Below are 17,376 nucleotides of genomic sequence, written 5' to 3' on the forward strand. Positions count from 1 at the left end.
GTATGAAATAATGCATTTTGAAAGTAGAAACTTTTAAACTTTAAAATAAATCCCGGTTGATCGTTGTCCGATATTTTTTTTTTTTTTTTATTTAAATTATGTTAAAATTATGACAGTTTAAATATTTGATGTTCTACTATTTAAATTTCCGAACATTAATGGAAGATACTGTGTATTCAATTCTTTTCGTCGATTATCGAAGACTTAAATGCGCATTTTCAATCTTGTTGCATATTTAGTAGACGAGTTAATACACAGACAGGTTGATATGCAGAAATGTTTTCAATACTGAGTACTCGTAATTCAACCAGGACAAGTTCAGTATGGAAGTATGAATTAAGTTACATAAATGTTACAATTTCAAAATCTCTAAACACTTAAAGTCTCGAGATTTTTGAGTTCCAAGAATTTAAAAATTCGTCCCGAGCCCGTATCTGTAATATATTTAAAAAAAATATATATTTGTAATACACAACAATGAAATCAAAATATATCAAACTATATTCGTAATTGAACAGTCAACATATTTTTATAATTAAACAGTAATAAAAATAAAAGTTACAGAACTCAAAGGTGTGAAACATATCAGTTGATCTCCATTTCAATTACTTTGAATATTACAGATAAGCGTATACAATGAATTTAAAAAAAAAAGGAACAAGAAAATACACGAATAGTCGTATAAGGAAACGGAGAGATAGTCAGTAAAAATATGGCATCGAGTTAGAGACATTTCGGGCCACGAGCATTGTTTTCACATTCCGGGAAAAATCGTGGCCAGACGATCTAAAGGAAGAGAAGACGCGAACATTCCGGCGATATAACGACCCGTACACGAAGATGTAAGTTTGCGAAGTGAATCGAGTGCATAATGCGTCGGTGCCGTGGGTCTACATAGGTCTGCACAGCAGCTAAGAGTCTCTCCTCACGCGAGCATGTTTACACAAGATGGGCCAGGTCCGTCGTTATTGCATACTCCCGCCACAGGTGGGTATCCTTACCCATACACGTGCTGGCGTGTACACATACTAACCATATAACTATGCTACGTTAAGAATGAGAGCTGACAATAAGTAGCGATGGATGTGAGTAGCATCCCTATTTCGGGGCACTTTCCAATGCTAATTCTGGACTTCATGTCCCGAACAATTAATCATGGAATGTAATATGAATGCGTTATAAGTTCAAGAATTTTAATCGAGCATCTGGGGAACATTCAGAATAAATTCATTGAGAAATCTGTAGTAGCTTTAACGTTAATAATAAAGCTGTGTCTAAAGATGGATATTTTTAAGTAACTTTGTTAAGTGAAATCAGTTCAATGTTTGTTGAAACTATTCGATTTCAAATAGTTGACTTGTGAAACATACATGTATCCGTATTCTTCGAGTAATATTAAGAATTACGATAGAATAAAGTTTATCCACAATTTATTTATGTGAACAAGTTTTCAGTTTCAAGTATATGTATTTACATTCAAATATATATATATATATATATATATATATTTCGAGCTTATATAGGATAAAATCGGATACTATTGTTTTTTAAAAATAAGAGCTTCGATATGTAATCAAACTGTGGCATGATATTCGAGTAAATCCCACGATCTTATTTTGCAAGTTTCCAGAAACAATCAACATTGTAGTATTACAATTACAGATAGAGGTAAAAATTTCGGCTTCAATGTTTTATGATTTAAATGATTGTTTTTTTAGTGTTTTCACATACAAGACTCCATTCAGATAAGTAATATTTGTATTATATAGTCCTTACAAAATATTTTGATCCTTTTTTTACCATTCTATCTTATATTGAAGTATAAATATTTAATTTTAGTTTAATAAATGAATGCATTTGGCTATATATTTAGAGTATATATTTGGCTATAAGGTATCCAGTACACAATATCTGTGTATAGTATACATATCCTTTCGTTTTTGATCATTTTACTTGTTTAAATTGTTATTATTTTGTATGCATCCCTGGACAGCAGCATTAAATCCATAAAATAATTGCGAAAATTATGGCACCGTTAAATACTTATTATGAATAGGAGATTAGAAAGTGATTGATTTCTAATTCTTTAGGGAGAAACCTCATAATTTATGAAGTAGCCATGTTGTTACATTAGCCAAGCTGTATTTTTTAGAGCAACAACGATAGAAACTGCTGTTCAAGGGTTCAGAGCAATCGGAATATTTTCTTTTAATCCCGAGTTATTTCCTGTCATTTATATGACCCATCGGAAATGACAAACTATCAGGATACACCTAACAAGTTAAAATATTAGAAGAGCACTTATGAAAGTTTTACCATTAACATCAACAGAAATGAAGAGTTTCCCATCGGTATGAAAAGATGCAAAAGCTGTAAAATCCACGTTGAAGGACCTATAGAGCGTTCCATCCCCGTCACAGGATATTGATTATAAATCAACATTTATATTTTCTCCCTAAACAATTAAATCTATCCCCCAAGCAGAGCAAACAATAGAAAGGAGCAATAGGAAAAAAGGAAAAGCGATCATAATAACATCTGAAGAATATAGAAATCAGTTGGACGACATTATACAAACTATTAAAAGAAAAAAGAAATTCTGTAAGAAACAAATATTAAAAATAAATGAAACAAGTGATACTTACAAGTAACTTTTTATACGTTCCAAATCCAAAGAACAATGGCACTATATGTTATGGATGGGTACATGTGATATGTACAAGTGATGAAAAGGGCGACGAATATTTTATTTGCGACTTTTGTTAATTAAGATATATATAAATTTATTATTATATAAAATAGTTCAATATAATTTTTTTATAAATACAATATAATATTTCAATATATAATTTTTTTATAAGTACGGGAAAACTAATAATTGACATAATTTCTTATAAAACAGACCAAATAGAACACCTTTATATTTGTTAAAATTGTTTAAAAAAATTATTTTTACTATTTTTTAACTAATAAAAATAAAAATCTTATAATTGTATTTCATTTTATACGTCTTTTAATAGGTATCCAGTTTTACCCACTATGGAGCAAAACCATGTTTTTGCATACCTCCAGAAAATTTTATTTTCCCATAAGCCAAACAATTTTTTTAAAACAATTTGGTCGTTTTCTTATTGTACAAGGTCCAATTAAGAGATTTAACTTTATTCGAATTTTTTTTTTTTACCATCCGATTTTTTATTACGAAACTAAATATATTAGGCATCTGGTTTCACCCTATTTTTCCCTAACTGAGCCATTATTATCCAAATTACGGTTGAGTAAAATTTCAATTATACTTGTAATGAATATATACAATTATTTATTTATAATAAATTCCATATGTTAAATAATGGACAATTGAACATAACACAGAAACAATTTAGAGAAAACGCAAGAATGTGTTTTACTTTCTCCAAATATCTGTTCCTATTATTCGAACTAATAAATAACGATATTGCCTTATTTCTCAATCTGTTTCCAAAGTTTCTTGTAATATTAATTCATTAAGAACTTGTGGTTCTTCACATATTATAAACTTTCCTAAATTCTATGAAATTGTAAATTCTGGAGAGAAGGAATAATTGAAAAGAATAAGTCATTGAAATTTTTGTTCATTAATTGAAAAAAATCGCAACCCTTAATTAATCAATAGATAAACAAAATAAATCAATACAAATTTCTATTTAATATCTTATTTTTATCTAATTTAATAAAATTAAGGTTTTATGTAGAGTCCATTAGTTAATTGAATGCCGTGACTCTTTTATGTTATATTTGGAGAAATATCATAGTGATCTTGAAATTTTTGCAAGATCAATTATATGAAAATATATGAATTTCATAAGAGATATATTATGCTGTTAGAAGAGATATTATTGCAAATTCACAATTAAATATGATATGTATGTACCAACAGAACGATTATTCTGCTCATTAATTTCGACGAAATCGACTGATTGGTCAAAATGATTCGATATACAAATCCGATGTGATATTAAAAGAATTTTTTTCTGATAAAAATGTCATGCGACATTCACTTCGACGTTGTTTGAATGATATCAAAAATAATAGCCAATATATACTTTCTATATATATCTATATATATATATATTTATATAAAGGATAGAGACTTTGAGACTGAGTATATGTGACTTTGGTTACTTTTAAGATTGTAAAAACCAGTGAACGATGTGCTGTAATTCTTAAAGATATATGGCTAGAAAGCCTCCACGGACTTCGACATTTGGAAGAGTTTCCTGAGCCAATTGACGCCAATTGATACATCGTGCAACCCAAACGTAAAAGGCGAAAGTTGCAAACAGGTTTTCCCAAATTTCTAACACATGGTAGATGTCCTTGCGTCAAAGACTGAATGAGGTAGCTCGCAGGGTTTAGAAAAAGCTCTTTTCACACTGGCACGTTTAGAGAGCGCTTTTCAAGAACTGAAATTTCTCTTTTCTTTTCTAGGCATCTCTCTGAAAAGAGATGACTCCAAGATTTTAGTTCATTTGTTCATTAATAATTTACGTGCACGAAATTTTGGTATTGATTAGGCTTGGACTTTGAATGAATTTCGTATGTATTGTATTTTGAACTTCATTTGACTTGTATTGGATCTCACTTCTACTTGGATCTTACTTCAGCTTATATTTTGAATTATTTAATTTCATGACAATTTGGACTCTTAACTTTATACAAATGATAGAAACATTTTTTGTCAGTATATTTTTGATCACTTTTAATGTTCAAGCTCAATTCAAGATTTATTATAAATCTTTGAATTTGTCTATTTATTGGCTACAATGCAGTATTAAATAATGTATTTAAAAAATTGAAAATTACTTCAATGTCTCTGAAATACAAAAAGAATAAAATTGCATTTGTTCAATAGAGCTCAAATGCAATGGATTTCATGTGAAACATTTTTCAATCAAATCTTATTGACTCATCTTGTATACGTATTATTTTTGCACATTTGCAAATATTTCATACAGTAATATGAATAATATATTATTATAAGGTAAATATAAATATAAGTATATTAGTGTAAGGTAAATATTTGAAAAAAAAGCAATTTCGATATTAAAAATTACAAAAGATATATTTGATAAAATCTTAATAAAAAATATTTTTCTAACTATTTAGCACATGAGTGTTATATATTACGTTAGAATTTTGACAATAATTCAAGTAGTAAACAATTTATCTTAATTATATTTATGACAATCACTAACAATATACATTTCATATACTTATTACCGGGTGGTACAATCAAGGGATAATTCTACATAATTCTATACAAAAATACGTCGAAGAAGAAGAATAACATTTTTTTGATGCTTCGTTTTTGAAAAAATTAAATTTGAGAATTCTATCAATTCTCATGCACTACACTATTAAATGAATTAAATTATAAAATTAATCAAGTTCATTTAATCAATTATTAGCTGAAATTTTTTTTAAATAAATGAATTCTACAATATATATTTATAAATGATTACAATTAATTTATTTAAGTTACTTATCATTATTCTTATAATATATTTATGAATTATTTTGTAGACCTGAACTCTAACTATTCAAAGACGACCGTAATTTTTAAATTTCAATTAATCGTTTATTAAACTGAAGGAAAGAGAGGCAGAATCACCATCAGCCTGCGCAAATCTACGTATTAAAATTGCAGTTTTCCTATAAAACTAAACAAAAATATTACAATTTTTGGTAAAGTGGCATTTTTGACAAATATTCTTCGGCGGTAAACTCTCGTTGTCAGTGTTCGAAGAAACTCTGTATTCATTGTGTATTGATTCCTACGGTGTAGCGAGGAATGCCTAGACAGGACGATATACGAATTTCGAGCAAAGAATTTCAATGAGAATGCGACGTTTCACGACGTTTCGATCAACCCTATGTACACGAAGGGATAACAATTTGCTGACTTACGCGCGTCTAATGGAAGAGAAGGAAAGGAGAAAAAGCGAAGGTAGGAACAAAGAAGAAAAATCGGTTTGAATTATGAAACCGAATTTCTTCGACGCAGAGTCTGATTACGGGGGTTGAAAACGCAAGACGAACCGAATCCAAAATAGAGGCCCGCACTCTCTCGCCGTGACACGAATATATCAACCAATATACGAGCGTGTCTCGAATTGGATTTGAGGGTTCTTCTTGCTTCCGTCATACGACAATACGACTTAAAACGAAAGAAAAGAAATAGTCTTACATTGTCGGAGAAGAACAACATGTTCGAAACATATTCCTCTGGTGTTATTCACTTTCAAAGTTTTATCCATTGTAATAGCGTTTGAGAGCGATGATGGATAATTTTGTTGAATAATTGACAATTCATATTTCACGTAATTGATTTTCTTCCCTCATTGCAAGTACAGTGATAATTTTGTTTCAAAGAATATTGTCAAATTTCAAATGATCGCGGTAATTTATGTTAGATTAAGTTACTTTAAATATTTAATTTTATATTTTCTCTAATAGAGATTAGTGATGAAATTAAGTGAAATTAGAGATTCTAAAATTAAGTGTCTAGAAGCTTAAATTACTTTTAGTATTCAATTACATCAGATAAAAATTTTTTATTAAATTATATTTTTATATTTTTAATTCTTTATTAAATTATTCGCGTAACGATATTTGATCAAAAAATTATTTTGCTTATGTATTACTAATTATCAATATATGTATCAAATCATAATTCGTGATTAAAGCGATCAACGAAATAAGAAGAAAATCAAGTATAACAAAATTGCACTGAATACTTTAATAATAATAATAATAATAATAATTTTAAGGAAGTTGGAAATTATCTAATTCTCACGCTTCGGCAAAATTAGATAATTGACGACAAATTATTCTGTGAAAATAAGCCAGCAGTATAGAAAAAACCTTTTTTTGTTCAAAATCTCATTTTCGAAAAAACTTTACTTTATTAAGATTTAAAATTAAAATATTTAAGAATTAAAATACTTGACGAATTTTCAAATATAATTTTCTTAAAAACGAAGTCTTAAATATTTGATACTATATTTTTTATTTATTCTCACGTGTAGAAAATTCGCTATAATTGATAAATTATCAAAACTCGATTTTTTCAAGAGCTTCAAAAAATAGTTTTCAATGCAATTTTGTTATTCTTTATTTTCATCTTATCTCAAGTCAAAGTAAAATTTCAAGAATTGTATTCAAAAAATCAAAATAAAATACTATAATGTACAATTAGAATTTCTTCTTTCGGAAAAAAAAATTGAAAAATTTCGATTGCAAAGAATAAAAATAATGGATTTTGCAATAGAAGTTTCATAAGAGAAAGATAGAAATATTATGCAAACAAATGTGAGAAATGAGAAAAATGAGGGAAATGTTTAATTATTGTTACTACATAACTTTGAAATATTTCGTGAATATTATCTTATTTAGTGAATTCTTAATATAGATTTAATTGCATCCCGTGGAATTACCGTCCGTCTAAATATAAAGGAAATGCATCAGCCGATAGGAAATTATTTTTCCATCATCCTCACGAAGCACTAGGGGCTATCAATGACATCGTTCAATCACTCTTCGATGACAGATTTGGAAGATAACGAAGCAATTTCGTGCGATGTTATGGTGATTGCTTTATTCAATACTCGATATATCAACGCCGGAATAATATAGACGTTTCTCGGATTGGGTGGAATTTTCGGAAAATTCGGCTGGCAAATGAGCCGTAAGTCCTGGGGGGCTGGCTTTATCGATCGAGAAAGAGTGGACGATTTACCATAATAATAACAAATAATTCGAGTTTTTATCAAATACACCAAAAGATGGACTACAGGAAATTTTTTTCAATTAATTTTTTGACTATAGAAAAGTAGACTACCAAAACACAAAATTATTACATTAATTTTTTGAAATTAATTAATTCTTTATCCTAAAATTAAGAAAACATGCCTTATTCTGTAATGGATATAATAATCTCAAAATTAAAATAAAATCTTTGTTTTCGGAATATTAAAAAATATTATTAAACACTAATATTCTCAACATGTTTAACATAATGTTTAGTTGTGTTGATATTATTTTAAAAACATTTATAATTACGAGTAAAGAAAAAAAATTCACATAAAAATGAATTAAAATTCTACTGCTTTGCATTTTAATTAAAATTACATGACAAATTAAAACTGCTGTTTAATTTAAAAATTTATAGTCAGATGTACGATATATATACGTCATTAAAGGAATATTAATTTTTCCATAAAATATTATGATTTTTTGCAAAAATATAATATTGACGAAAATATAATTATTTTGCGAGATAAAGTATTTATGATTTTTACATTTATGTTAATAATATTTTTCAAAATGAATGATAATCTATATTGAATTTTCCAAAAATACAATTTCAACGTACACAGGGTATTATAATTTCACATTAGTTTTGTTAGTCAAATGAAAATTTACCTTTCAGTTATAATAGAAGCATTCGATTCGATCGATGTGGCTCGTGAATCTAAAGCAAGTGTCTTTGAGCAGCACTTGGCTAATTAACTGACAGTCAAAAAAAAAAAGAAGAAAAACTTTACTCTTTGATCAAACAGCAGATAAAATAACTGGATTTTCACATACCATTTCCCCTTTATTTTGCTAAAACGGAAGTCCTCGACGTAAGAGATGACGGGAATTTCCTTGAAAAGGTATAACGCAGAGGGATGAGATCAACAGAAGGGGAACTGTTCAGGCTTCGATGGATCGACATTATCGACCAACCCGCACCTAGGTTTACTCGAGGGAAATCAGCCTGATAATCCGATTAATAAATTGGCTGGCATCCACGCGCCACATGTACCGATCGTTGTTCTCGATTTAATTGACTATCTTTCTATACGATCCATTTATTACTCACACCATACCGTGTATTTCGTCCGTTCAAGTACTTTAATCTCGTGAACGCGGAAAATTTACGAGTCTCGTTTCCTTTTTTATCATCGCAATATCACATTTACAACGGACTTTATTAAAAAAGTAGAAATGCCTTTTCTTCTTCTCTTCCACAAAACAATCGATCGATCCTAGTCTCTTCCTTCTCGTTCCTGGAAGAAATGTGTTCTTCATTTTTTATTTCTGAAGTTAGAAATTTCCTTTAACATTATAACGTTGATTATATCCATCATACAATCACAACTATGCACTATTAATAACCATATTAATTGTAATGATAATTTTCGAAGAAATTATGCAAGGTGTTTCACGTAACCAAGATTTTTCTGACATTTACGATAATCTGACAAAAAAATTGTTCGAATGAAAGTTAATCGGTATTAAGTAGACTACAAACTAGAATATAAAGAATTTCCAAAAAATTTTTTTTCAATAAACACAACAGTCACGATCACTTTGGTTTTTTTTAAATTGTACTATACATTTTTGAGTTCAATAGCCCTGATGTCAAAAGGAATTCAACAATCTATTTTACTTGAATCAAATGACCTTGAAATTTGAACTCAATCTAGCGTAGGAAATTATTTGATTAGGATCAATTTTTTGGAAATCTTTTGCACTAGTTGAATCAAATTTAATATTATATAATTTTTATGGTTCGAAATTTTTTCAGAGATATGAATATTTTCTTTCGTTTTATGAATGAAACTGCAACAATGTATTCTAGCAGATGTACTTCAACAGCTGTACTTCTATTATAATGAATCGTATCAAATTTGATACGAACGAAAAAATACAAAGATAAAGATTATATTACACAGTATTGTTATATCATCGAAATTATCATTTTATAGTAAAAGTAAGAGCAAGTAAGTAAGAGTAAATGGTTACAGTCAGGGTTATGAAATATAGATCGTTAAATTCATCTTGACATCGACTAAAGACCATGGATTCAAAAACGTACAGTAAAATTCAAAGAAACCAAAGTAACGATTTTTTATTGAAAAAAAATTATTTAGAAATTTCTTATATTGCAATTTGTAGTCTATTTAATACTGATTAACTTTTATTCATTCATTCTAACATTTTTTCGTTAGATTATTGGAAATGTCTCAAAAGCATGACGACAGTTACATGTTCGAAAATAAAAGCATCTCTTTCGATCTACATCTCAGAAAGAATTGTTCTCTTTACAAACGAACGGAAATTCAATATTCGTTTTGATACAATGGAAGAATTTGACATAATTCATAAATTTATAAAATTTTTCATCGACAATATCGACATTTATCGCCTAGTGCCAGTTTAATAATCAGAAATTAATTTTAAAAGAACTTGAACATAGAAATGTAATTTATTTCATTATTTTTCGTTTTCTTAACTTATATAAATAAAGTGAAAGGAATGAAATTTTCAACATCGATCTCTGAAAGACTTTATTTTTAATTGTACAACGATATGAATGTGTATTAGTCCTTTAACGTATGCCTAATATATCTTTACATATAAATCATTCATTTTTTAAGATTAGTTTGAAGTTCATTATTTTATATTGATTATGAATTCATTATTGTGAAAATTGCAAAAGGTTGCAAAAGCACAAAAATTGCGAAATACATAAAAATTCGTCGAAGAATTAGATAATAGTTCGCACAGATGAACTTTTCATCGGGCAGATGAATGTTGACAAATTCTTTCAAACGTATTTTCGTTAGCTTTCATGTACCGAAAGCTACATATAGAGGAAAGAAAAAACTAAATCTGGGACCGGATGTTGTTGATACATGGCAGTTTGTCGAAACGGAGGTGCTGTGATCTTACGAGACTGAAGACGAACGTAGGTAGAGAGTAACCATCAAACGACCCACGTGCTACCTGCTGCGAGCAAAAACAAGTGGGTGATTTCAGTATGCAAATTCGTTGCCAGATTTATCCCATCTTTCTTCTGAAACGAATTGAGTAGGCACGTAACGATTTACACTATCTTTAAGCAATGCTTTTATAAACATTAATGAGTGCTCTTGGATACTCAATCGTTTACTAGACAAATTAGTTACTAATCGTTCTTTTTCGTATCAAGAATTTTAGCTAACAAGAAAGGAACGGGCCTAATTTTTATTTTCAATTGAATAAATGAAAAGTAAGAGTATATAAACAAAAAATCTCCAATTGTTGCTGACTATAACAATCTTACGTCGTTAATGTTTTTAATATTTATTTTTAATATTTTCTCGTATTTCAAAAGTTTTTGTCAGAAACGTACTATGAAAATGTGCTTAAATGTATTACAATATAATAATAAATGGAATTTATTTCCATTTCAAAATCCACCTGTGATTCGTGACCTACAAAAAATATAAATATAAAAGATCATTTCTTGTCATATTTCATGTCAAGGATAGATCTTGCACAATTGGTAATTTTCTTTTTAAATGCAAAACAGAACAAATCTATTGGAAATGAATCGAGAAGCAATTACCAGGAGCAGTGAGCGGTCTTTATTGTTCCTTCCCCTTCAACATCGACGTTCTTAATAACTCTGGTTAATCTCTTAAAGCCCTTCTGTAAGTTTGTTGATGCACTCAACTCGTTAATGTACCATAACTTTTTTAATGTCTAAAAAAAGAAACAACAGTAAGTGAGGGAACGACGAAGAAGGAGAAATCTAGTAAGATCAACTTGACCCTCTCCGGTAATCGGCTTAAATCTTGACAATTTCACGTAGATATCCAGATATAAATACATGCATACTTGCGTAAAACTGGCCTGGTAAGTTGTATTTATGAACGTCTTTTCGAGGCATCAACGTTTTTCCTTTTTTTTTTTTCTTTTTTTGCTTTTCCAATGCGTTAAACCGTAATAGCGATAAATTCTCAGCTTCTGCGCTTTCCACTGTTGCTATTATAATATGAGAGCGCAATATTATATTTTATGTTTCCTTGAATTAGCTTAATATTTGTTTTAAAATTCATTAAAAACTCTTTCTTTCTATGTACATATTCCACATTTATATAATTTACTCTAATTTCAAATATGTTATAATCCTTTCACGTATTTATTATATTGTTTAATTTTTAGAAAATGAACATTGCTAATAAAATAATTCGTTTTATTGTTAAGGCTAAAACCACACCATAAAGGAAACTTTTGACACTAAGAATATGTTAAATCGTTGACAAATCATATTTTCAAAATCCGAAAATAACAAGATTCCTAACATCGAAACAATCAAAAAAATGAGAAAAATGTTGACAAAATTTCTGAGGATAAAAATACAAATATAAGCACAGAAAACACACGATAGGCTGAATTACATTACTACGTAATCAACTTTGAAAAAACAATATTTCATTTAGTTTTACGAGACAACGATAGTAACAAAAGTAAAGGAAAATATTTTGTAGATTGGCATTTCAGGGTCAAATGGCGTTTTAAGGTAAAAGAAAAACTCGTTTGTTGAAAGCTCGGAAACGCCAGTAATTCCGTTTTATTCAACGCGAGTTCTCGTTAAACTCGTGAAAGAAAACTCTTTGAACTCTGTGATAACGGGGGAAGGGAATTCCTGTGGTTCAGACGTTTGATTTTCCTTTCGATTAAAAGCCGTAGAGCGATTAAAGTCTCGAAACATATACGCGGCCGGCCTGGTAAACGACTTTAATCAAACGTTGCGCTAAAATAGCATGTCGGTGATAAAATAAATTTTTCTCATTTTCCCATGAAGGAAAGCAAACAACAAGCGTGCATGTACGTGCAAATTACTCGCGGAGCGGCTCGAGATTGGCCGTGAAGACTTTCGAATCTCGGATTACACGAATTAGATCGAGAAACATTATCGAAAAACGTGGCGCAGGTTATTTGATGCAATGCAACGATACAAACTGTCGGGACGGATTTCACTCGGGTCACGGGGAACAGTCGGTCGTATATAGCGTGCTCAGGAAGCACAACGGAGCACCGTAACTCACGTTTACGCCTGTGAAATGAGCAGGCATACTGGCGTGTCACTTATTGCTAGCTAATATAAACATGACTCCGAGACACCTACGAGGATAAAGAAAGTACATGTACCGCTCGTAAATCATTGGCCATTTTACATTTTACTCGCGTTACGCCTTGTTACAGCCGATCCACGGAACACGCGCGCTTAAATGACCGTGTGATAATTGAGAGAATCGTCGCGAAAAAAGCATACGACATGATTTCGCCCGATTTCCTAGAGATCGACCGTGGTGGCATGTTTCGCGCTTGATATTTCGTAACAAGTCGTATACGGGGAAAACCGAGTTCAAAGTAATAACAACAAGCGAAGAAATTGCATTTTATGACTATTGAATGAATCGATGAACTATACACATTTAATAGAATTATTTTCTACGTGTGGATTGTTTTACACTTCGTATATTTTAATATATATCCGTATGAAATTGATTAGTTTGAAGTACAGAATATATCTCAAAAGATATATGTGAATAGAAGGTTTTCAAACAATATTAGGCATTTCTAGATTAAGTAATTAGTTAATTAATAGAATTCTAATGGAGTTATTTAAAGATATTCAAAATATTGGGCATTATTTAAAAATATTTACAAATATATATTTATACTTAATATTTAAATTTTAATATTTAATATTTAGTATATTTAAATGTATTTTTTTTTAAATATTTAAATAATTGTTGTGGTTATTAATTTGAAGTATAAAAATTATCTTTTTCTAAATTATTTCAATATTTTTGTATCAAATGATATAGTTTTTTATTATTACAATAAATATTTCAATTACATCAAAAATATTTCCTCAATTTCCTACAGATATAAGTTTTTTTATTCAAGGCTAACACCAATTTTGAAAACAAATGTTATAATGTTATTATAATATTGTTTATGACTCAAAATGCAAATTATTTATCATTTTATTTAGAAATATTAGTTAAAATGATTATTTGAATATTATTTATTTAATCTCGATTGAAAATAAAGTTATTTTTAAAATGAAAAATTATTTCTGAAACAGAAAGATTTAATTATTTTATTAATTTAATTATTTAATTATTTAATTATTTAATTATTTTATTTTTTTTATTTTCATCTTCATCTTCATTTCTATTCCTATTTTATTTTTTATTTCAAATAAAATTTTTCCACATTTTGTTTTAAATATTAATTATACCAGAGTTAAACAATAATTAATTATTTTGTGATTACTAATTAATCACTAAAATTAAGTTGTGGTAATTGTAATTACTGATCAATTCTAAATTCACTTAATCATTTCTAAGATAAATCAATAATCATGATTACATTTGATATTTCGTAATCATTAATCTGTAATTTGTAATCGTTTAATTTATCTTTTGCTGTTCAATATTATTATAACTATGATAATACTATATTTCTATCAATCATGACCAAAGACATAATCATTTCGTGATTAATGGTTATTAAATTAATCATGCTTACTGACTACATTTGCTTTGATTACTGAATTAATTACTGAATTAATCAATAGTCGTAAACATTGATCGTGGACATGATTTCACGTTAGTCATAATCGTTAATCAAGTTACCGAATTATACAATTTTAAAATTTTATACAAACTATCATACAAAAGTAAAATCAGGTAATACAAATGTCTTTCTTCTATTTCAATATTTTTTAAGCATAGTAAGAAGTTTATTTTCTTGATTATATTTATTGGTCGCTAAACATAAGTATAATAAAAGAAATAAATTAAATAGATGAGAAAAACTATCTCAATTATTTACTTTTTGTTAAATTAATTGCTTAACTACTACGTAAATAATAATTGTTGTTGATTCTTGAACAATCTTCCATTTGGTCATGGTTAAAATTTTGCTCTGCCCTTGTGGTATGAATGTTGGAGAAACGTGAACCGGTTGCTCGTCCCTTCGGCAGTCTCTTCAAGATTAATCCGTTTCGCGGAAGTGCAAATGGTCACTTCGTACTCCTCCTCGAGATTGTACGCTTTATCTGAACTGACCATCGTCGTTCATTGTCACCTTGAATGTTCTTTTTTCAAATTACATACTATATTTATTTAGCGACCACATATAATTAAAATTGATAAAGATGAGAATCGAAAATATTTCGAAAATACGCTTTTACATATCTTTCTTTTATCCTCAACTTTCGACGACTGATATTACGATTTTAACCATTTGCGCTGGCAACTGATTGCGGACCATAACGAGCGACCGAACCGTATACAGTAATTCTTCGCTTTCTTTTTGAACTCGTCGGTATGATATCACTGGATAGAAATTATTGAGAAGTAATAAATTCATTATTTGTTTTGCCTAGTTTGTTCTATTTAAATATGAACTGAGAAAATATTACAATTTTGAAACAAAAAATTCTCGATGAGCGTCATTCCAGCGCAAGAGGTTGAGTAACAAATAGCAAAACTTATCGACGGTAGAATATTTAAACGACAGATTGTTAAAACTATTTTACAAGTGCTTTATGTTATTTAAATATAAAAATTGACGAAGAAAACAACAGGTTTTTTTTATTAATAATTCAGTAAAAACAGATTACGTTCTTGTTCATTTAACACATCGATCTTCATTGACGTAGAATTATTAACAGAATAATTGCAACACTGGCCGCACATTACACGAACAATCTTTAGAAATAAACAGCCAAGGGACAATTTTTAATACTGCATGTAACGCGTTAAAAAGGATGGAACAGAAAGAAAAAAAAAAACGGATGAAACAATCGATAGCTATTCACAGACAGGCAACAAGCTGGTGGCTTGCAACGCTGCATGAAAATACGACAGCTTTACTGTGAAATAGTAATACCACAGCCAAGTGGAAGTAGAATAAAAAAGTGGGCCGAGAGGGAAGGGAAAATGGAAATGCAGACGAGCAACGACCGACAGAGTTTTCGAGAGTCTCCTCCTAGATTTTCGCGGTGATGCACTCGGCTCGAAGTGCAATCGTAATTAACCGCTTTTCAGTGTCTCTCTCGCATGAAAAATACGAGCTTGCATAAGTAAGTGGGCAAAAGGAACGTGTCAAGCTGGCTTTCCGAGCGAACATTTCTCCCTCGATTTTGCTTTTAGCCTCTTTCCACTTCCCTTAATTCTGAATGTGCTGATTACGAAGAAAGGAAAAGAGGGAAAACGCTGATCGATGAATCAATGAGTGACATCGGAAATTATAACATTCGCGTGGCTCGTTTGGCGCTCGATTATTGAAAGAGAAGATGATTAAAGAATGGAAATGAGGAATAAAATGATAAAATCGATTTCAATTAACAACATATTTAATTATAAAATTGGGCTTATTTGATAACATGAAATATCTCATTATTATTGTAATTGTACTTTTGTAATAATATTACTTTCATTAGATTTTCAAAAAGATAATGCTTCCAGAATTGTATCAATTCTTTATAATATTTATTATTTATGATTGTTACAAATTGTAATATTCTTATTGTATTGTACTTGCGTAACCAGTGTATCTTATTTATAAAATAGGACGCACAAAGTAACTAACTCTTTTGCAATGCCCTATTAATAAAATCACAGAAAGAAAATTTTTACTATACTCGTATAGTGATATTTGAAAGTTGAACATTTAGTAATATAACACTATTATATATATGTATGTATGAATTCTTGGAGTAAATAAGAACTAGTAACACGAATCATTTTCTTGATGTAACAATACAAACTAATAATACAACTATAACTAACTACCCCTTATTTTGCATGTTGCGTGTTACAGCGTGTGACTGCCATCCAATCGGAGCTTCCGGAAAAACTTGTAACCAAAGTACCGGCCAATGTCCGTGTAAAGACGGGGTAACTGGTACCACTTGTAACAGATGTGCCAGAGGTTACCAACAGAGTAGATCGCATATTGCACCTTGCATCAGTAAGTATACGAAATTTTTTAAAGTGTTAAAATTTTTATGTTTCTTCAATCAAGTCGTACGAATAAGAAAATGTCCGTCCAATGTACTATAATTTAACAATATCGAAAGAATAATTAACATTGGATAAATAACATGAAAGACTGGTATTCCATACGATATAAATACGTACAAAACAAGTAAGAATATATATTAGAAATCGGACATAGGCATTATTTAAATAAAATATTTGAAAAATGATTATTTAAATGACATATCATTTTGTTTAACTTGTCATGTTATTTAATTTGTCTAAACAAGAAAATGATTTCTTTCGAAATTGCTTCGTTATTTGGCTATAAAGTAATTTTTTATTTCACTTTGTATTTTGTATTTGCTTTTATAAATAATTTCTCAAACTGTTCTCTAATTCTATAATAGATCTAATTTTAATTCTATAATATATATATATATATATATATATATATATATATATATATATATATATATATTATAATATATATATTCTTTGTATACATGTATGTATA

The 17,376-nt window shown here is 29.1% G+C and overlaps 1 protein-coding gene across 1 annotated transcript in view; it reads left to right on the forward strand.

Moving 5' to 3' along the window:
• The window catches only part of LOC122536747 (netrin-1-like), a 108,402-nt gene that overhangs the window by 58,267 nt on the left and 32,759 nt on the right, over nt 1-17,376 (forward strand). Inside the window, exon 3 of the mRNA XM_043669376.1 lies at nt 16,702-16,851. Within this exon, the coding sequence (XP_043525311.1) occupies nt 16,702-16,851 (150 nt within the window). The remainder of the gene's footprint in view (nt 1-16,701; nt 16,852-17,376) is intronic.

The sequence above is a fragment of the Frieseomelitta varia genome, unplaced genomic scaffold (assembly GCF_011392965.1).
Source record: "Frieseomelitta varia isolate USP_RPSP 00005682 unplaced genomic scaffold, Fvar_1.2 scaffold_869, whole genome shotgun sequence".
Taxonomy (NCBI): Eukaryota; Metazoa; Arthropoda; class Insecta; order Hymenoptera; family Apidae; genus Frieseomelitta; species Frieseomelitta varia.